At 64.5% G+C, this 19,890-nt stretch overlaps 3 protein-coding genes across 3 annotated transcripts; 1 reads left to right on the top strand and 2 right to left on the bottom strand.

Moving 5' to 3' along the window:
• The first annotated feature begins 58 nt into the window (after positions 1 to 58).
• Positions 59 to 3,338, top strand: MTNAP1 (mitochondrial nucleoid associated protein 1). Its single transcript, XM_066332320.1, has 4 exons — positions 59 to 1,095; positions 1,413 to 1,520; positions 1,948 to 2,064; positions 2,506 to 3,338. Exons 1-4 carry the CDS (start codon positions 75 to 77, stop codon positions 2,532 to 2,534), a joined length of 1,275 nt encoding a protein of 424 aa, XP_066188417.1. The 5' UTR covers positions 59 to 74; the 3' UTR covers positions 2,535 to 3,338.
• A 295-nt stretch (positions 3,339 to 3,633) lies between these two features.
• On the bottom strand, positions 3,634 to 5,816 carry CPSF4L (cleavage and polyadenylation specific factor 4 like). Its single transcript, XM_066332321.1, has 7 exons — positions 5,709 to 5,816; positions 5,168 to 5,317; positions 4,817 to 4,915; positions 4,637 to 4,730; positions 4,313 to 4,355; positions 4,031 to 4,213; positions 3,634 to 3,704 (listed from the first exon to the last, which is right to left on the bottom strand). The coding sequence occupies exons 1-7, from the start codon at positions 5,806 to 5,808 to the stop codon at positions 3,636 to 3,638; spliced, it is 738 nt and encodes a 245-aa protein (XP_066188418.1). The 5' UTR covers positions 5,809 to 5,816; the 3' UTR covers positions 3,634 to 3,635.
• Positions 5,817 to 8,184: 2,368 nt separating this feature from the next.
• Positions 8,185 to 15,063, bottom strand: CDC42EP4 (CDC42 effector protein 4). Its single transcript, XM_066332319.1, has 2 exons — positions 14,996 to 15,063; positions 8,185 to 10,060 (listed from the first exon to the last, which is right to left on the bottom strand). Exon 2 carries the CDS (start codon positions 9,962 to 9,964, stop codon positions 9,005 to 9,007), a length of 960 nt encoding a protein of 319 aa, XP_066188416.1. The 5' UTR covers positions 9,965 to 10,060; positions 14,996 to 15,063; the 3' UTR covers positions 8,185 to 9,004.
• Between the last annotated feature and the right edge of the window lie 4,827 nt (positions 15,064 to 19,890).

Below are 19,890 nucleotides of genomic sequence, written 5' to 3'. Positions count from 1 at the left end.
AGCGGCGCGCCGCGGGGGCGGGCGGCGGCGTCGCTTGTTGTGACGTCACTGAGGAAGGGGCGCGCGGCGCGGTGATGGCGGCGGGGGCGGCGCCGGGCCAGGAGCTGTGCCCGTACTGCGGGCGGCCCTTCAAGCGGCTCCGCGCTCACCTCCCGCACTGCAAGGCCGCGCCGCCGTCGCCCCCGGGCAGCGAGCCCCGCCCGAAACCGGCCAGCGCACCGGCAGCGGTGCTGGGAACCGGCCCTCGGAGCGGCAGCGCCGCGGGGCCCAGCGCAGCGCCTCATCCCGGCACCGGCCGAGGCCCCGCCGCCTCCGGGAGCCGCTCGCGGGCGCTGCGGGACGTGGCCAGGAGCCTGGATCTGCACCCCGAGGAGGTGGAGGGTGTCCCCAAGCTGCTGCAGAAAGGGGTGAAGGTGGTGATCGAGAAGAACCGAGCCAGGGTGGTCAGGGACAAGGAGCCCCGGAGCAGGGCGGGGAGCCGCGGGGAAGGGAAGGAGCCCGGCCCCGCTCCTCACCCGCAGCGCCGCAAAACTGCCCAAAAATCCAAGAGCGAGGAGACTCGGAGCCAGGGAGCCGTGAGGAACGGGGCTGGGAGCTCCAAGGGAGAAAAAAGCAGTTTAAAGGCAACAAAAGTGCTTCAAGAGCCCCCTGAAAGCAGAAATAGCCCCGGTGACCTCGTCCAGCAGGAGGGAAGAGACAAATTCACGGCAGGAGAGGAGCAGGTGCACCTGGAATTTCGGGGGGGATCTAAACCCCCCGTGTGTGCTTTGCATCCCGAGAAGCTCCATCTGTCACTGACGGAGGCGTTCGGAGGCCAGGGGCCATCCAAAAATGAGCTCAGCAGCCTGCAGAGGCCGCGGGCCGGCGGGGAGGGAGCGCCCGAGCCTGTCCTGAGCCTGGCTCTGCTCCACACGCCCCAAATGCAGCCAACCTGCTCATCCCGGGCCTCTGGCAGGAGCCCCACGGGCTTGGAGTGGTTTCCAGACTTGTATCCTGATTATGAAGGGCTGAGGATTTTTCCAGGGAAGCGTTTCCATGAGGATGTGAGGATCGCTGCGGAGACACCCAAGGGTGGTTTGGCACAGGGGCAACAAGGTAACGAAGATCTCCCTGCTGGGATTTGCTGGAGTGGCAGCTGGGAATGGGAAGAGGAGGGCTAGGGAACGCTGAGCTGCTGGGCTTGCCCAGGGAAGGATCCAGGAGAATCCAGGGTGGTTTAACTGGGTCTCCTTCAGCCTGCAAAACCAATGATCAATGTTTTTGTGGAGCCTGGAATCAGGTTCTTGCTCACTTCATGGGACAGGAGATTTCCCTCTCCTTTCCCAAGCCCAAATTCCACATCCCAGCCCAGCTCCCTGCTCCCCTGGCAGCACAGACACCACACTGTGACCACTGTGACTTGTCACCTGCAGGTCCCCTCTCGGAGAGGCCCCTGATGGAGGTGAGGCTGGGGGAGCTGCACACCTGGATCAGCACCTGCAACTTCTCTCCCCAGGGGCTGCTGGGAGCAGTGCAGAGAGGTGAGAATTCCTGGCTTTTGGGGCAGATCCATCCCGCTTCCCTGATTTGTTTTGCTGGTCCAAGTAGCCAGCCTGTTTCTTTACAAGGCACAAATCATGGAATGGTTTGGGGAGGACCATAAAGATGATCCAGTGCCATCCCCTGCTGTGGGCAGGGACACTTTCCACTGTCCCAAGGTGGCTCCAGACCCCATCCAGCCTGGCCTTGGACACTCTGAGGGATCCAGGGGCAGCCACAGCTGCTCTGGGAACCCTGTGCCAGGGCCTCACCTCCCTCACAAGGAACAATTCTTTCCCATCTATCCCTGCCCTCAGGCAGTGGGACTAAACAAACATCCCCAACGTTTTCGCTTGGTAAAGTTGCATGGAAACAGTGAATTTCCCAAGACCAGCCCATGATTTCTCACTTACCTTTCTCTCCCAACAGCCTGGAGCAGTTATTGTGCCAAGTACATCCACGTGAGGCAGGGGGGACCTGCTGGAATCTCCATGCTCCTGGCTGGGTACTGCCTGCTCAGCTATGGCTGGAACTATCAGCACCTCAGTAAGACTTCCTTGGGCTCTCCTGTTTCAGGAATTCTCCCTTTTGCAGCACTTGAAAAGTCTGTTTAGAATTCCTGTCAATTAAAACTCCAGAATAATTTAAATGAAATTATTTTAATACTCCCCATTTAAGATTAATACCAGAGCTCAGAGAGCAGGATTGTCTAGGTGGGCAGAGGAATTTGGTTAATAAAAGTGCTGACAGCAGTTGCTGACTCCCTGGAGAGCAGCAGGATTGTCAGGAGCACTTGGAAAAACCTCCACGGGGCAGAGGGAGGAGATGTTCCACCGGGAGCTCCTGTTGCTGCTTTTCCTGACAAATGACAAGGGGTTTGCTGGTGTTTGGATGGTAGAGAAGCCACACTCAGGCTCCTTATCCCAACTGGAGCCCTAAACAGATCCCTCTGCTGACACTGGGGTGGTTTTGTCCCTGCTTTTCCAGAGAGGCACCGCTGGCGAAAATACCACTGAAGGAGCTGGAGCAGCACCCAAGGAAGAGCCACAGCTCTCTGGGAGGCAGGAAAGCACCCAGGACCAGGATCCCAGCAGGAATTCCAGCAGCAGGAGCCTGGCTGGGGCTGGAGCTGAGGAGGGGCCACTTTGCAGGTCAGCTTGTGTAGCAGAGAGGTGACAGGGACAGCCTGTGGTCACCCCTGTGTGGGTCAGGCAGCTTGCGGTAGTGAAATGAGAAAGCTTTGGAGGCATCCTGATAGATCTGTGTGGGCAGCAGAGCTCCTGGAGGCTGCAGAGTCACAGCCTTGACTGGGGACAGGGGACACCACCTTGTCCTGAGCTGTCATTAGAGATTATGTGACAATTCTGCCATAGCTGAGTGTCCTAGCAAGGTGAATTTCAACCCCAACACCCATTTTCTAAATCACACAGCTGGCCTAGCCCAGTTTGTACTCACTCCTTGTACTGATGGGGCTGGCCAGGACCTGTGTGAGGGCTCTGGAGGAGCAGCTCAGACCACAGAGCCCTAATTCTGAGGAAGAAAAATCCACGGGATGAGCTGTCGTGCCCAAAGGGCAAAGCCATGCCTGCAGCAGGCAAACCAGGACAGTCAGGAGTGCTAGTTGCAGCCTGCCATTCCCAGACATGTCTGGGAAAGGGTTTGGTCATGTTGCAGGCATGAAGGGCAAAAAGAGCAGCCAAGAATTAAAAGTATTAAAAGTCTGAGCTCTTTATTCTGCGGTAGTGCCGTGACACAAGTGTTGCACCAAAAACTCTCTCACCAGCAATAAAAACCTGTGTGGATTTTCCTTTCCTGCTCGGGTTGTGATCTGGAAACGTGGTGCTTTGTGCCCCCTTCCCAAGGGATGAGCACCTCCTCAGCCCTGTGCCCAGGATCCTGGCACCAGCCAGTGCTGCACCCCTTCAAACCTTGGGAATGCTGCTGCTGCCCCGGCCTGCAGTGCCAGGGGGAGCAGCCAGCTGTGGGAAGTCCCGATTTTCATGGCATGAAGTGATTCCTGTGCTGCCTGTGCCAACTGTGAGCTGGTGCTGGGCAAACCCGGCTGGGTTTGTGCTCCGTGTCCATCGTGTCCCGTGTGGCCTCCTCCTTCCCTGGAGTCACTTTCCCAGCAGCATTTCCAGCGGAGTCCTGCCGCCCTCAGTGGCACAGGGGCTGGCTGCTCTGCTCTGGGGACACAGGGAAGGGGTTTGTGCTGCATCAGTCACGTTCCCACACGGGGTTTTGACCCTGTTCCCAATGGAATGGGATCGTGGAAACAGCACCCCGAGACTTCCAGCTACACCAGACCACTGACCCAGAAGGATTTGTTATTCCCAGGGTTATTACCACTGAAATACCTTGCTCTGCTGATTCCCACCCCAGCTCCAAGTAACACAAGGAAAAAACCACAATTTCCAGTCAGAGGCTGTTCTGGGAATCCCCACAGCACCTGCTGCCCCTCACCCTCTCTCCAAGGCTGCTCCCAGCCCTCCTGTTCTCCAAAACCTCTCACCTTGGAGCAGGTGCCTCCTTCCAGCAGGCTCTGTGGGCTCAGGGGACAGCCACTGGTGTCCCACAGGTGAGCTGGCAGGTGCTGGGTGCCACATGGAGGTGTCTCCTTGGGTGGCACGTCCTCAGCTCCCCTCTCTGCAGCAGCCAGATCCCGCTGTACCAGCCCCCATGGACATGCACCTTGCTGGAGGGGAGAAAAAAGGGGACAGGAGGGGACATTGGCAGCTGCTGCCCCACAGGAACTGGGGCATCACCCCCGTGGGCACAGGGAAAACAGCCTCACCTTGGATGGCTCTGTGCTGCTGGTCATCAGCCCGGCCTTGAGGCTGGAGGGGACACAGAGGACAGGCAGTTACTCCCTGTGGTGCCCCCACAGCCCCTCAGGGATGTCCTGGAGCTGCCACCTCCATGGAGGGACCAGGGGCTGTCCCCTGCCCACCCACCACTGACCCTGCTGTCAGCAGCACAGCCTGGGGGTGTGGGGTTTGCTTAACTCAGACCTTTTGTGTCCTTGTCCCTGTCCCTGCAGAGGCCAGAGCCACCTCAGACAGGGGATTTCCCCCTCCCCAGTCACATTCCAGCCCCCTCAGCCTGGCCTGTTACTTACTGCACGAATTTGCACTTGGGTCCCTCGGGGCAGAAGCCCACCAGGTAGTTGGCACACATCTCCCTCCTCGTGTGCTTGTACTTGCACAGGGGACCTGCCAGGCAGAGGGGACACTCACAGGGACACGCCATCACCCCGGGACTGTGGGGGCTCCTTTCCCTGCGGCCCCGAGCAGCTCACCGTGCCTGCAGAAGCCGCGCTCGTACCAGGGACAGCCCGCGGGGCTGGCGGCGGTGGCAGCGACGTGCAGGAAGGGACAGTCCTTGTCGCCGCACTCACCTGCGGGAGCGAGGCGTGGGACATTTTGGGACGATGCTCACTCGAGCCAAACGGGAGCGGCTCAAGGATGGGCTGGATGGAAGGAATTGGTGTGCCCTGCGAACAGCCACGTTTGGCTGCGGGGGGACTGTGACCCTGAGTGACAGTGACACTTCTTCCCGCAGTCAGGAGGTGGCATCAGCCGCCTGCTCCGGGCCAGGCCCGAGAGATGCTCGAGGAGGGGTGGGAAGAGGCTCCCTGGGCTGCACCTACCGAACTTGGAGTAGAAATAGCACTCGCGCGTCCTGCTGGCGTCGTACTCGTGCAGGAAGTCGCAGCCGTCGCCCCTCTTGCAGAGCCCTCGCAGCCAATGTTTGCACACCGCGGGCTTGGCGCCGCCGTGCCGGGGGTGGCCCTGCACACCTGGGACATCTGTGTCACAGCCAACCTGTCCCCAGTGCCCCGGGGTGGCCCTGCACACCTGGGACACTTCTGTCACAGCCCCACAGGTGGCCCTGCACACCTGGGACACCCCTGTCACAGCCAGCCTGTCCCCACCGCCCCAGCCCCACCTGCACCCACTGCCCTAGGGCAGGGAGGGCTTCACCTGCCACCCCCAGTACAGGGACTGTGGGGACACTGGGGACCCTGCAGCCCCCACAAGAGCTTTGCCAGCTGCATCCCTGAGGGAGCAGTGCCCGGAGGCAGGACAAAAACCACCCAGGTGTTGTTGGAGGGAAGCGAGAGAAAAACCCCCAAAGCTCCCGCAGCCCTGTCACCCACCAAAAATGCCACAGCCCTGTCCCCAACTTACTGTCCACCCCTGGGAAGGGCAGGGGATGAGCTCCAAGCTCTTCCACACCAGCCTCTGAGTCAAACCTGATCTTCTCCACGCCGGTCACCAGCTCCTGCATTATCCCTGCTCCAGCCCGGCACAGGCAGGGGAAGAGGCAAGGAAGCAGAGCTCCCAGGGGTGCTCCCCGAGGAAAACACCACGCTCTGGAGGTCCCTGCAGCCACCCTGGGCCCCAGCAACACTCCAAAGCCCTCCTCCTCCCCAGGCAGAGCAGAAGCAGCCCAGGCAGCTCTGGAGTGCTGCATTTACAGGGGGAGGTTGCCCACATCTGATCCCAATTTGCAGCCCCGATTGCCTGGTGCCGCAGCTGGGGAGCTCAGCCCCAGGCCCAGGCAGCTCCTCTCAGCCTCCCACATCTGCTTCTCCTCCACAAAACTCGGCTGGGGCTGCCTGTGAGCCGGGTTAACCCCTCACTTCGAGGCCTTAAATGGAGACAGATATGGCTGGAGTGCCGGGATTGAGCATTCCAAAGGCACGGGATGGATGCCGGGTGTGCCTCGCTGTGCTCCAGCCCCAGGCCTGCTCTCCAGCACCAGGCAGGACAGACCCACATTCCCGGGCTCCTGCAAGCGGTCACACCTTGCATCCCAACAAATCACAGAATCATGGAATGGTTCCTTGTGGAATGGTTCCTTGTGGAGTGGTTTCATATGGAATGCTCCTTAAAGCCCTTCTTGTTCCATCCACAGGCAGGGACACTTCACTGGGCTGCCCAGAAGCCCCTTTCATCCTTGCTTTGGGACTTTCACGGGTGCCAGGCTCCATTCTGGAGCACATTTTGGCCATGACCAGGGCTCCGTGGGTGGAGCAGCTCCTGGATTTGTCCCAGAGCTCCAGCCCTGCTCCGTCACGCGGCTCCCGCGGCCACGCTCAGCGCCTGGGGCGCCGTGGGCTGACACGGCCGATGGAGCCCTGCTCCCATTCTGTCACTTGCCATCAAACCACTGGACCAGCACTGCCACAGCACTGCCCGTGGGTGCTGCAGGGTGCTGGGCACCCACCACCCACGGAGCAGCCCGGTGGGACAGCCCAGGTGTCACCCCGGGCATGTGACAGATGTCACAGTGCCCACCGAGGGGTTTGGGGAGCCTGGGGGTGCAGCCTTGCTGCCTGAGGCTGGACACTGGCAGTGCCGGTGTCACTCCCCACTAGCCCAGGACACGTGGCGCTGTCCCTGTCCCCGCTCCCTGCCGGTGTTCCGGGGCCACGCCCTGTCCCGTGGAGCGGGGCCATGTCCCCGCTGTGCTCAGCAGCCCCGCACACGCTTTCTGCCCCATCAGCTCGGGGCACCGCGGCGCTGCCGAGCCCGAGCCTGGAGCCGACAGGCGTCACAAAGATCACAGCGGCCAAGTGACAGTGGCAGGCGGCCCGTAAAGTGTCACCCCAGGGCTTCTCCCCGCCCCACAGCCCCGGGGAGAAAAGGGGCCAAACCCCAGGGACCAAACCTCACTGCTTCGTGCCACAGCGTCCCTAAGGGACAAGAGGAAGCGGCTGTCCCCCAGCAGCCCGGTGACCTCCCAGGTGACAGTGACCAGATCACTGGCTCAGGGGGTGGGACACGGGACCCTGGCAGAGGGCAGGGGGGCACGGTGACCGGGGCAGAGGCAGCCTGGTGAGCTCAGAGCCTCCAGCTGCAGCTGCTGTTGTTCTCCCTGTCCCAGACAATGGCCCAATGTCCCCTGCCCAGGGTGACAGGACAGGACCCCATTGTGTCCCCACTGTGGCGCAGCGTTTGCTCGCTCCCCTGGCTTCTCCAAGGAGATTCATTTGGGCAGACAAGGGCATCCAGCCCCTCCCAGGGCTGGGAGATGTTTAGGGGGATAAATCATTCCTCTCTCCGATGAGGAGAGCCTGGCCGGTGCTCAGGGAAAGGCTGTGGGGCCATTCCTGGCACTTGGCCCCATCTCAGCCCAGCTCCGTGCAAGGGGCTGGAAGCGAGGAGTCATTCCCAGCACTGGCAGAGCCCCATCTCCCCAGTGGCTGAGCTGTGGGAAGCTGGCTGTGGGATGGGAGTGACCTGCCCCGCTCGCTATGCTGGGATCATCCAGGGCCACGGCAGCCCCACGGGGCCGGGAACCCCCAGGGCACCCCTTGGCCCCCGGCCCGTGGGAGCAGGGACAGCCAGTCCTGCCCCCCCAGCACCGTCCCCTCCTCCCCGGCTGGAGGGAGCAGGAGAAGGCAGCGTTGGCTGAGCCGTCCCTTGGCAGGAGGTGCCTGGCCCCAGGGCCCCAGCCCCGAGCCAGATCCGGCCAGCAGGAGCTCTCCCATTTCCTCAGGCAGAGAAAGCTCAGCCACGGCAGGTGCCCAAACTGCGGCCAGGGATGGCCGGGGAAGGTTGGGGCAGCAGGACAGGGCTGGTGGCAGCACAGGGACACTGGTCCTTCCTGGGCAGCAGGTCCCCCCCGTGCGTGTCACCCCTCAGGAAGTCAGGCCACTGCGGTCACTACCATTTCCTTTTATTCCTTGCATTTGTACATACACGGTATAAAACCTCCTGCTCCAGCCGCCTGCTCCCGGCACTGCCCCGCCCCACCAGGACACCGGAATTCCCTGGCTCCAGCGGCTCCCAGGTGCTCCTCCCACAGGGCACAGACCCACACTTCCATCAGCATCCCTGGAGCTGGCTGGGAGCGTCCCCATGACCCCCAGGCTGGTTGGAGGGTCAAGCATCTGGGATGGAACCAACCATCCATCCATCCAAGGGATGGGGAGCCAGCACCTTCCACAGACACTGGGAGGCTCTTGGTGTGCAAAAAGTCCCCAAGAAACCCAGGAAGCTGGAGCTGCCCATCGTCCCAGGCCACCTCTAAGCTCCAGAGCCAAGTTCTTCCTCACGGGAAATCTTCCCTCAGTTAAAACCAAAAGAGCGTAGAGAAAGGTAAGTACAAATCAGAAAACAGTAAAAACTGTACGGTGGAAAATATATATATATTACTAAAGGGGCTAAAACTCCAAAGGCTCGTCTTGTTGGATCCTAAATCGCTTTACACGGGCAGGGGGAGCAGGAGAAAGGAGCTAATATCCAAAAGTCCAACAGAAAGAACCAAAATCAAGTCTGCTTCCCCTTCCCAGGAAGTACTGGAGCTCTCCAGGGGCTGACAGCCGCCAGGAACGGCCCCGGCCCCGGGAGCAGAGCGCTGTCCTGCTGCAGCACACACAGGCCACGAGGCAGGAGTCCAGTCTCCCCCAGTGCCACCACTCGGGGTGTTCAGCCCCGCGTCCAAGCAACCGCAGTGAGGACCAGACCCTCCGCCTTTATACCCGGATCTCGTCATCATCTTCATCAGCAAACGAGAACTCCTTGTCGGGGCGTTTTGGGGCCACACCCCGCTGGCTCGGTGGCCTGGGGACGGGGCTGCGCTCCTCAGGCCCCGAGGTGCAGCTGGAGGCCGGGCTGCTGTCCCTGGGGCTGCGGCCACCGGCGCCACGGGCTGGGCTCTGACCAGGAGGGGCTGCCACGGCCACCAGCGGGGAGCCCGGCGGGGCAGGCTCCCCTTCCTCCTCCTCCTCCTCCTCCTCGCGGCTCTCCTCTGCCTCGGGATCTTCGTCCTGCTCCCACTGATCCTTATCCATGATGCTCAGCACGTCGCCGAGCATGGAGGGCCCCAGGTCGATGTGGAAGGACATGATGGACTCGGCGTGCTTCAAGCCCGCCCCGCCCTTGGCCACCAGCACGGGCAGGTCCGTGATGTCCCCGAAGTCGCGCTCATCCAAAGCGGGGCTCAGCGGCCCCGCGGCCGCCCCGTTCGGGCGCTGCTGCTGCTGCTGCTCTTCGGGGCTCATCTCCTCGGGCAGCTTCTTCACGGGGCTGGAGGAGAGGCTCTTGGGCAGCTGCCCCGCGCTCCTGTCCACGTCCTTCTCGTTGAGCTGGGGCAGGGACACGGCGTTCTTGACGAAGAGCGCCGAGTCCCGCAGCGAGCCCAGCATGTCCCGCCGGTCGCCGCGCGTCACCGACTGCGAGCGCTTGCTGCTGCGGAAGCGGCGGGACAGCAGGCTGGGCTTGGAGGCTCCCGGCTCCTCTCCCACCTCGGGCACCGGCTCCCCGGCCTTGCTGGTGAGGAAGGAGGTGTCCCCGAAGGCGTCCCCGGCCCGCCCCACGTGCATGGTGTGGCGGAAGTCCCCCAGGGGCGCGCTGATCATCTCGGCCGTCAGGTCGGCCCGCGAGCGGCGCTTGGAGTGCGCAGAGTTGGACACGAGCTGCTTGAGGATGGGCATGGTGGCGGCCACGGGAGGCTGTGCCACGCTGGGTCCTGCTGCTCACAGCTGGGGCTCCACAGCCGGGATCCCACCAGCGTCACGGACGGGTCACTCCTAGGGGACAGGAAGGAGGGACATGGTCAGGCTTTGGGGTGTGGGCGGGCACTGGATTTCATCCCACCAACCAGATTTCTGTGCCCACCAGCTGCTCAGCTCCATGCAGGACATCATTCCATCCTCAGACCCCCCTGAGCACCCCGCGCCCCCAGACCCATCCCCGGAGCACAGAGAATCTCAGGAGAAAGACCCGGGCCCAGAAACCTCTCAGGATGATCCCTGGTTCTGTGCCCAACATGAATGGGCACCAAAAGAGATGCAGGACACCACAGACACCTTCTGTCCCCTCCCTGTGTAGCCCCAGCCCTCCCACACGAGGCACGGCAGCTCCAGCCTCTGCGAGCTGCACGCTGAGAAGATGCCTGGGATTTTTTTTATTTTTTTCTAATTGGAAGAAAGCAGGGAGGAGCAGACGCCAGGAGGAATTGGAAACAGACGGCAGGAAGTGTGTGAGGAGGGCGTAGAGCCCCCGGGAGGCACCGCCAGCAGAGCAGGGGGACGGGGGGACCGGGATGGGGACCCCTTCATGCTTGGCAAGATGGGGACGTGGGGGGGACCCAGCTTTGCTGCTGCCCTGGAGCCCCCCAAAACCTTCCGTGCTGCTTCTCAGAGCTGAGTCCATGCATGACCATCCCCCAGCCGTCTCATTGTCACTGTCACTCTGTGACTCAGAGGTGACAGAAATGACAGGGCTCTGGCTGACCACGATGGGAACGGGCACGTTACTCCTTCCCTCGGCCACCTCGGGGCCACCAACCGACCTGGCCAGCCCAGCGCCTGTAGCCACGCAGGAGGGGACAAGGCCAGTAGCGGTGTCGCCGCATCCCGTGGCGCCAGGCAGCCCCAGGTGGTCCCGGGAGAGGCTGCCGGGGAGGAAGGGCTCGTGGCCGCCCTCTTCCTCCCTCCGGGCACCGCCGGCGACACCGCGCCCCGTGACATGCACGGGGAAGGGAAAGGAAGGGACGGACGTGTGTGCTCGGAGCGAGCCGTGGGGTGGGAAGCCATGGAGCCGTCCCCCCTCCCGGAGCCCACCCGGCCCCACGGGCAGCGATGGTCCCAGCACAGCCCAGTCCTGCCCGGCAGGACACCACCAGGAGCCACAGCAGCCACTCCACAGCTGCCAGCACAGCCAGAGGACGCCAGCACCCCCCTTCCCTCCCCACCGCCACGCTGTGACACCCCACAGTCCCCCACAGGAGCAGTAGGACCTCGGGCAGGCCGTGTCTGGGCAGGATGGACTCTGGCCCCATGCTGGGGCAAAGTCCCATTGCCCAACCCTGCCGTGCGTGGCTCCCGGATGGGCCTGGCCAGGGCAGGAGTGCCCCTGGCACAGCACGGGGGACACATGGCCACGCTCCCTGTACAGGATCCCACCCCAGGGAGGCCCAGCCTGAGCCCCCAGGGCCACCCAGAGACCCTCAGTTCATCCCCAGCAGCAGGGAGAAGCCACCAAGGAGCCACACGCCCTTCCCTGCACCTCAGACCAGGAGCCAGGGGAATTCCTTCCCCCCTCAGCCCATCCCAGCACAGAGGAGCAGCTGGCTGGACCCCGCTGCCTCTCTGGGATCTCCTGCACACCCAGGCGCGTGTGCATGGCACGAACGCCTTCCCCTTCCAACGTCTCCTTCCAGGCCAGCATTCCTCCAGCCTTTGGTTTTCCATAAAACAAACACTCCCGGCGAGCTCCCCGGCTGGGCCAGGCAACCGTGCTGCTGATTTAGGCCATCTGGGGACTGTCCCTCCCTTGTATTTAGATTTCGGGGCCAAGTTCAGCATTTGTGAGATACTTTGCAAGCCGCAGCAAAGGGGCCACCGGGAGGTTGGAGCGGTCCCGGCTGGGCCAGCAGTGCTCCGTCACCCTTGTCCCCCTCCCCTAAACGCCCCAGCCCCGCAGGGCCTCATCACAGCAGCCAAAAACCTCCCTCAATCCCTCGATGTTTCGCTCCAAGAGGCGATGGCAGCACGGATGGGCACTGCTGCCCTCCCTGCCCACGCTGCCCGGCCCCGGGGCGCTGGACACAGAGCTCTTTTCTCCTCCTCTCGCCCTCGGGGAGAGCAGATCCTGTGACAATCCCGCTGCCGGCGCTTTCACAAAGGAAACCAGGGCAGGGAGGCATCGCTGCCTTTTCAGCCACCTACCAGGGGAAGCTGCTGGTAACCCGAGAGACTTCGCAGGCACATGGCAGAGCTGCCCATCCCGGGGAGAGCAGAGCCAAGGCCCAGCAGGGCTGTGGGGCAAGGGGAGGGAACAGGACCTGCACACACGGGTCGAGGACAAGAGGGATAACTGGTACTGACAGCCCTGTGCTGCTTCCCACCTGCCCTCTGAGCCCTGTGGGATTACAGGCTCTGAGGAGTGAGAACCTGAGTGCCCAGGGACACAATTGTCCCTGTAAATCAATGTCTGCTTGTAGGACAGTGCGGCCAGCACAGAACTGGGACAGGCCACGTGCCCTGACGGTTCAGGCTTCCCACGAGACCCCCTCCACCATCCCCTCCATCCCATCCCGCTCAGCATCAGCCACCCGTGGGGACCAGAGTGAAAGTGGCTCGGAGAAGGAGGCCAGTGAATGAGCACACACAGGAGCAAGGCCAAGTCCAGCCACATTCCCGTGCATCCTGCCCCCAGCTCTTCCCGCTCACAGGCTGGGAAAGCCAAGCTGGGAAAGCCAAGCTGGGAAAGCCAAGCTGGGAAAGCATCCTGGCCGGCCCAGCCGGCTCCAAACGAGCTCCCCGGCTTCGCCGTGCTGAGCCCCCCAGGCAGCACCCCGAGATCAGAGGATGCTCTGGGTGCTGGGGCTGTGCCGGACCGGTCGGGTCCCTCACGCTGCCCAGGGCCAGGGAGAAGTCACACACACGGGACAGGGAGGCCACCCCGCCTGCTCTCAGCCCCACTTTGGAGCGCGCTGCCCCTCGGGGATCCTTTGATGCTTTGATGTTGGAGCCTGGCAGACGGCAGCAGGAGACAGGGCACGGATCACACCCTGCCACCGCCGGCCCAGCAGGGGACCCAGCCGCTGTCACACCCTCGGCCGGGCTCCCCAGCGAGTCTTCCCAGGCCCTGGGGGCAGCCCCGGTGACCGCCCCCACCACGGCGTGGGGACAGGTCTGGTCCTGTCCCTGCCATGGGGACGCCGCTGCAGCGCAACCCCGGGGTGCACCGAGCGGCTTCTGGAAGGGGGAAAGCCAGCGAGCATCAGAGGCGGGCACGGAGAGAAGGCACACGGGCAGGGAGGAGAAGCTCGGCTCCCACCAGGGCTCTCGGCACAAGGAGCAGCACCAGGCTGGGAACTCTCCGCCGGTGCCAAGAGCAGAGAAGCGCTCCCCGAGGGACTGCCAACAGCCAGGAGGTAGCCAGAGTTCAGCGAGGAACCACTGGCAGGACACGCCAGAACACGCACAGGGCCATAAATCCTCCAGCTGCGGGGCCACGAACCAGCCCTCGGCTCTGCAGGGGCCAGGAGGGGACTTTTCCGGGGGGAAAGGTTATCTCCTCGCTGGCCCTGGTCTCTGGCAACAGGGGCTGGCGGGGCTTCGACAGGATACCGGGGCTGAACAGACCTCCCGACCTGCGCCGGGCTCCGAATTCCTGCGGTTTCGCTGGGCTGGACGGGAAGTGAGCAAGGCAGACTTCCCACAGCGCGGCCACGGCTCCCTACCTGCCGGGGGCCCGGGGCCCGCAGCCGGCCGGCTCGGGGGCCCTCGGCGGCTCTTTGAGCTCAGGACAAAACCCAGCGAACAAAGGCAGCGAGCGGCGCGGTCAGCACAACGCCGGCGGCAGCGGGGCTGGCGCTGGGGGCCGGGGAGCGAGCCCCGGGGATCGGGGTTCGGGCCAGGCTGGCTCTGCACCCCCAGACCCAAAAACACAGAGCCTCCTCCGTGCTAAACCACAACTGGAGTCGCTCCACGGTTTCCGAGGGAGCTGCGTTCAAAACAGATTTGTTTACTGCGTGCCCGGCTGGGGAGCGAGCCCTGTCCTGGCTGCAGAGATGGCACGCTGTGCCTCAGTTTCCCCCCCAGAGCCCATTAACGATCCCTTTAGAACAGTTTTCCTGCTCTATAGATCCCAGCTCCCTTTGGAACAGCCTTCCTGATCCATAGATTCGGCGCTCGGAAACATCTATACTTCACACTGCTGCTGCTGCCGGGGTCAAACCGGGGCGGGCGTGGGACGAGTCCAGCGCCCCGCGGAGCGGTCGCTGCCCACAGAGCCGCAGTTCCACGGGCACCGGAGCGGGTGTGGGAGCCGGTCCCGTGCCCGGTCTCTCCGGGGCAGCCGTGGCACGGTGTGTGCCGCTCAGCGACGGGCAGCAGGGCGGAGAGCCGCCTGCGGGCAGCCGGGCTCCCTGTCCGGAGCCACCGGGGGATGAACGGGACGGGGATTTCGGGCGGCTCTGACTCAGCAGCCGCCGGCGCCCAGCCCCGGCCAGCCCCGGGGTGCCGCTGGAGCCGCTCCAGCGCGGCGAGGATCCACCTTCCCGAGACGGGCCGCGGGCAGCCACCGCCCCGACCGCGGCCGCCGCCAGCTCCGGTCACCGCCAGCTCCGGTCACCGCCAGCTCCGGTCACCGCCAGCCCGGCGCGGGGCTCGGGGGAGCCGCGGGCGAACGGGCGCCGATCTCCGCTGGGGCGGGGTGGGCTGAGCCGGGCCGGTGCCCCGCGCTGGGCAAACAGCGCTCCGCATCCTGTTAAGCCCTCGGCGCCCCCGCGGCCCCAGGGCCCGGCGGGGAATGAGGCGGGGGGTCCCGGCCGCCCCTCTGCCCGGTACCGGAGAGCGGCAGCGCCGGGGACCCCGCCCGCCCGCCGGACAATAGCCGAGCTGAGCGCCGCGGGCTGCCCCACGCCGGGACGAGCCGGGCCGGACCTGGCTAAGCGGGGCCGAGTCTCTCCGGGCCGCCGCGATCCCCGGAGCCCCCGGTGTCCCCCCCCGTACCTGCTCGCCCGGGCCCCGCCGCCGCCGCCGGTCCATGGCCGCGCCGCGCCGGAACGGAGCGCGCCCCCCCACCCCCGGCGATGACATCATCGCCCCGCCCGGGCCAATGGCGCGGCGCCACGTCACGGGGCGGTCCCACGCCCTCCATTCAAACCCGGGTGGGGGGTGGGGGGGTGGAACCCTCGGTCCCGGTCCGGCCCCGCCCGCGGTATCGGGGACAGCAGAGGGGTCGGGACACGGGCCGGGCGCCTCCCGGGGCCACGGAGGGGTGGGCGGAGTGGGGGCTCACACCGCCGGGGGTCACGGGTGGGATCCCCGGGGACACAGCGAGGAGCGAGCCGTGCCCCTGGCAGAGCGGTGGTGATGGTGGGTGACCGACTCTCATTAATTAAGGGGAATTAAGAGCCGCGCTGAGATGCCAGGAGGAGGTGGCTTCACCGCGGGGCAGCAGCGATGCCTCCGTTCCACTCGTGCGCCCACATCCCTCCACCGCCCCCATCTCCCTGTCCCCAGCCGATCCCGCTGCTCGATCCCTTCTGCGGGCCGTGGGTGGGCTGGGTGGGCGGTGGCCGGGACACGATGGCAGGGGGTCCGTGGTCACCCCAGGTGTCCGACGCTGGTGCTGGTGGGGGATTTCACGGCCGCAGGGGTGGATTCCACGGCCAGCGCGGCCCCCCCGGCACTGGCGGTGAATCCCACCTTCATCCCAGCCCCACCGACTGTCCCCGCGCTGAAAGGGAGAGCGCCGGGCTGCACAGCTGCTGCTCGCTCGGATTAAGACGAGACCTTTGTGGGAGAAAAGGGGCGGGAGAGGCGAGATTATCCCCAACCTGCCTAATGCGGCGTTTCTTGGCCGCTCTGGAGAATCTGGCGTCTCTGCAGAGGGAGGCAGGGGGCGGTGAGTGGGGTGCTGGGGTGCTCTGGCCACGCCACTCTTGGGGTCTCGGGTGCTGGGACACGATGCTGTGAGGTCCGGAGGTTTCTGGAGCTCCAGTCCCTGATCGTGGGCTGGTTGTGACAGCACCGGGTGGGCAGCACCGGGCCCTGGGATGGCTCAGCTGGGGCTGACACTTCCCTCCATGGGAAGGGAAGGGGTGTCACCGCGGAGCTGGCACTGCGGAGATGCTGGGGTTGGCACCCAGGGCACAGCTCTGCCCCCAGCCCGGCTGTCCAGCACCATCCCACCCATGCCTGTGTCTCCATCCTGGGCTGTGCTGCTTCTTCCAGTGCTGTTTTCATAGCCCGTTTTATTGGCACATTTTATTTTCCTTACTCTCCGTACAGAGAAACTGAGGCCAGAGGCAAAACCCCGGGCCCACCTCTGGATGCAGCAGTGGGGTTTTTTGGTAGGCGAGGAAGAGGAGGAGGGTTTACCCCAGCCCCCAGCGGCATCTCGGCCCACTCACGTGGAGACAGAGTATGTCCTGGAAGGCTGCTGGGACACGGGAGCAGCGCTGCTCGCCTCACCTGACGCCGTCACGGGAGCGCGGAGATGGCTGAGACAGCGCAGTCGGCAGGGATTAGCATCAGCCGGCTGGTGGGAGCCGCCGGCAAGGCTCCCGCGGGCTGGCCTGGCCCCGGCTGGGAAGAGCAGGCACCTACTCAACTTGAAAAACTGCCTGGGAGAGACGGGCCCCCTCCGCTTTGGTGCCGGCAGAGCCCCGAGGATGCGGCCGGGCTCGGGGGCGGCCCTGGAGCACGGATCGCCCCCGCCCTTCCTCAGCCGTCGCCCGCTCCTTTTGCTGCTTCTCAGCAGCTTTTGAAAGCAGAGAAGAAGAAAAGAAAAGGCTTGAAAAGCACTTTGAAAAGCAAGGCAGGGAGAAGAGCCCGAGTTCCCGGCAGCCCCATCCCCTCCTCCTGCTGCCAGCGCCTGCCAGCTTTGTCTGCCGGCTCTGCCGAGCCAGCGGGGAGCAATCCCGGAGCCCCCGTGCTGGGGATCACTGTCCGGGCACCCCAAGGTGCCAGAACAAAGCACTGTCCCCACAGTCCCCCCAGATCCCTCCAACCCCAGCGCTGGCCGCTGCGGGAACCTCCGCAGTAACCCCACGGACACCCACCCACAGCCCGGGGGTTCAGCCGCCTCCCGACACCTTTCAGCCAGGCCTGAGCAGCTCCCCAGGGAATCCTGGCACTCCCCGCTGGCACCTGGGTCGGGTGGGCACCGGGACAAGCCGGGTGGTTCTCTCTGCAGCCTCTCACCTTTCCCAGTGGAACCCTCTCCTGGCCAGCAGTGCCAGGGAATGGGCTGCCCCAACCCGCTGCCCCTCAGGAAACCATCACCTGGAGGGGCTGCAGCCACCCCCGCCTCTCCCAAACCATGCACAACTGGCATTCCAGCCTGGAACTGGATGGTGTTTAAATCCCCTTCCAACCCAAACCATTCCATGATCCCACCTGGAGTGTGGCTTCTGCAGCGCCCGTGGAAAGCCCCTGCCCTGGCACAGGGAGCCCTGCAGAGGGGACAGCGGGGGACAGGGGGCACAGACCTGGCTCCAGAGAGGACCTCTGCTGCTCTCCTCTCCTGCCACCCCTGGCACGGAGCAGTGCCCCGGGCACCGGGGCTCTGAGGATGCGCCGAGTCCTGGCTGGCCCCCGGCATGACAGGAGGGGCTGTCCCTGTCCCCAAGGCAAGGGAAAGGTGGGGACATGACACACTTGGCTCTGTCCCAGGAGCTGGCAGGGAACCGGCGATATCTGGAGGACAGGGAGAGCCCAGGCTGCGGGGCTGCTTCTAAAATAAATAAATTAAAATAAATCACAGATTCCAGGCCAGCTTTATCGGTCACAACCCTCACTTTTGGCACATCAGCATCTCCCGGTCGCACCTAGAGCAGGGAGCAGCTCCTGCTCCGACACTACCCCATCCACCCAGCAACATCTGGGGGTTCATCTCCTCTGGGCCCCCCTTTGGCTCTCCCGGCCCTGACAGCGAGCGCTGCTCTGCCCTTGGGAAAACCACGAGCCAGGGAGCAGCACTCGGGAGAAACGTCAAGGCCAATTTGGTCCTCGGGGAGTGATGGGCGCTGACAGCTCACCCTGCCTGACTGCGGCACGGAGCGGCCGGGAGAGCCCCGGGGACGGGGATGGGCTGCCCTCGGCTGCCTGCGGGGCCGGGATGGTGGGGAGAGGCTTTGAGAAAGAGCTGGTTGGAAGTGGAGGTGGGAGAGAGGGGCCCGCGCTCGTGTCTTCCCCTGAGAGCCTGGCTGGTTCCGCTCCTCTTCCATGGGGAAACTGAGGCAGCACCGCTGAGCGAGAGCTCTCCCCAGTGCCACTGGCACTCAGCCCATCCCCGCTGTGCCCAAAGTGCTCCCTGCGCCCCGCACAGCACCCCTGGGAGCAGAGGCCCAACTCTCCTCCGTGGTGGGATGTGGGATCTCCACCACTTCCTCGGGCGCTGCATCCTTCAGCCGTGGGAAACCGAGGGCTCCGAGGGCTCCTCCCGCCCTCGCCGCCTCCACCGCCGAGCCCTCGGTGCTCCGGTCACAGCGGCGGTGTCACCTCCCCAACCTGCCGCAGGGCTGGCGGCTCCTCCCGGCAGCCGGGAACGAGCTGGGGCAGCGCAGGGGAGCGGGGCTCTGCTTTGGCCCGCTGCTGGGGAAGGACACACGGATCCCTCACAGAGGGCTGCAGGACCCTGTTCCCCGTGGGAGATGTGTCCGGGGAGCTCGGTGCTCACCGCTGGCACAGCCCTCCCTCAGGGCTCAGCCCCGGCACCGGGAGCATCTCCCGCGCAGGGAATGTCCCTTGCATGGCTGGCATCCCTTGCACAAGGAGCATTCCTTGCCTTGGGAACTCTGCCGTGCTGCTCGACTCCCCGGACCTGCTCTGCCCCGGCGGCTCCGTGTCCCGGCCCCGGGGGGAGGAAGGTCCCTCTTGCACAAGCTGGGTGCCTGGGGCTGGAGCTGGGCTGTGCATGAGGAGCAGGATTTGTCCAGCCAGGTGCAGAATCCACTCTGTCCCACGTCACTGTCCCCACGAGTGGGGTGTCAGGGCTCCCCGTGCTGCCCAGGAGGGGACGGGCACCCCTGGGTGCTGCCTTGGGTACCGGCTCCAGGCAGGTCAGAGGAGTCACCCACCAGCACTGCCTGCTGCTCTGGGGACACCGTGAGCCACTGCGGGGACAGACCGTGACTGTGGCTCAGCAGCAAGGCCACCACAGCAGCCCAGTTCTCCCAGTCCAATGGGGAGCTGCAGCACTGGGTCACTGGTCCCCAAATGCAGCACCTGCACAGGCAACACCCCCCTTGCCCACGCCAGGGTGAGGGTCCCAAGATGTGGCTTCCAGGGGCTCCCAGGTGCTGTGACAGGGACCCCAGAGCCCTGGCAGCTCCTGGCATGGGCTTGGTCTTTGCCAGCATCATCCACAGCCAAGCCCTCCCCACCCCCAGCCCCCGCTGGGGACAGTGATGAAACCTGAACGCCTCGCCTGGATTTTCCTGCCAGGCCTGAAGGGCAGAGCGAGAGAGGGCGGCTGTGAACCAGCCCAGGAGACAGCCCCAGTGCCAGGGCTGCCGCTGGCAGTGCCCAGTGTCAGCACAGTGAGGTCTCCTGTCCCATCACCCCATTTCCCAGCAGCTCCAGACCCCACTGCGATGGGAACATGCAGGACACACCCCACAGCTCCCTGGACCTTTCTGGGCTCTATCCAGCACCTCTGGCACCCCTTGCCCAGGTCCTTCCCTGGTGCCACAGCGCTGCCACAAGCCCAGTGGGGCAGCAGGACACACGGACACATCGCATTGACCCTTTCTCTGGCAGAGCAAGGTGACAGAGAGGGGACACACTTGTCCTCAGGCTGTTTATTGGCATCTCCCTCGGCTCAGCCCGGGCGCCACGGCCCTGCCGGGCTGGTGCTGGCTCACCCATAGGCACTGCGGGGGCTGTGCTGTGCAGAC

The sequence above is a fragment of the Sylvia atricapilla genome, chromosome 18, assembly GCF_009819655.1.
Source record: "Sylvia atricapilla isolate bSylAtr1 chromosome 18, bSylAtr1.pri, whole genome shotgun sequence".
Taxonomy (NCBI): Eukaryota; Metazoa; Chordata; class Aves; order Passeriformes; family Sylviidae; genus Sylvia; species Sylvia atricapilla.
This window is presented reverse-complemented; position numbering and strand designations above follow the sequence as displayed.

What these genes read in the sequence shown, in the direction of transcription:
- CDC42EP4 (XM_066332319.1), bottom strand. Translation starts at nt 9,964, where the DNA reads ATGCCCATCCTCAAGCAGCTCGTGTCCAACTCTGCGCACTCCAAGCGC.
- CPSF4L (XM_066332321.1), bottom strand. Translation starts at nt 5,808, where the DNA reads ATGCAGGAGCTGGTGACCGGCGTGGAGAAGATCAGGTTTGACTCAGAG. An exon ending in GCCCTTCCCAGGGGTGGACA is followed by an intron (nt 5,318 to 5,708) that starts GTAAGTTGGGGA and finishes CAGATGTCCCAG; the next exon opens with GTGTGCAGGGCCACCCCCGG. An exon ending in GCGCGGCTTCTGCAGGCACG is followed by an intron (nt 4,731 to 4,816) that starts GTGAGCTGCTCG and finishes TCTGCCTGGCAG; the next exon opens with GTCCCCTGTGCAAGTACAAG.
- MTNAP1 (XM_066332320.1), top strand. Translation starts at nt 75, where the DNA reads ATGGCGGCGGGGGCGGCGCCGGGCCAGGAGCTGTGCCCGTACTGCGGG. An exon ending in TTTGGCACAGGGGCAACAAG is followed by an intron (nt 1,096 to 1,412) that starts GTAACGAAGATC and finishes TGTCACCTGCAG; the next exon opens with GTCCCCTCTCGGAGAGGCCC. An exon ending in CTGGAACTATCAGCACCTCA is followed by an intron (nt 2,065 to 2,505) that starts GTAAGACTTCCT and finishes CTGCTTTTCCAG; the next exon opens with AGAGGCACCGCTGGCGAAAA.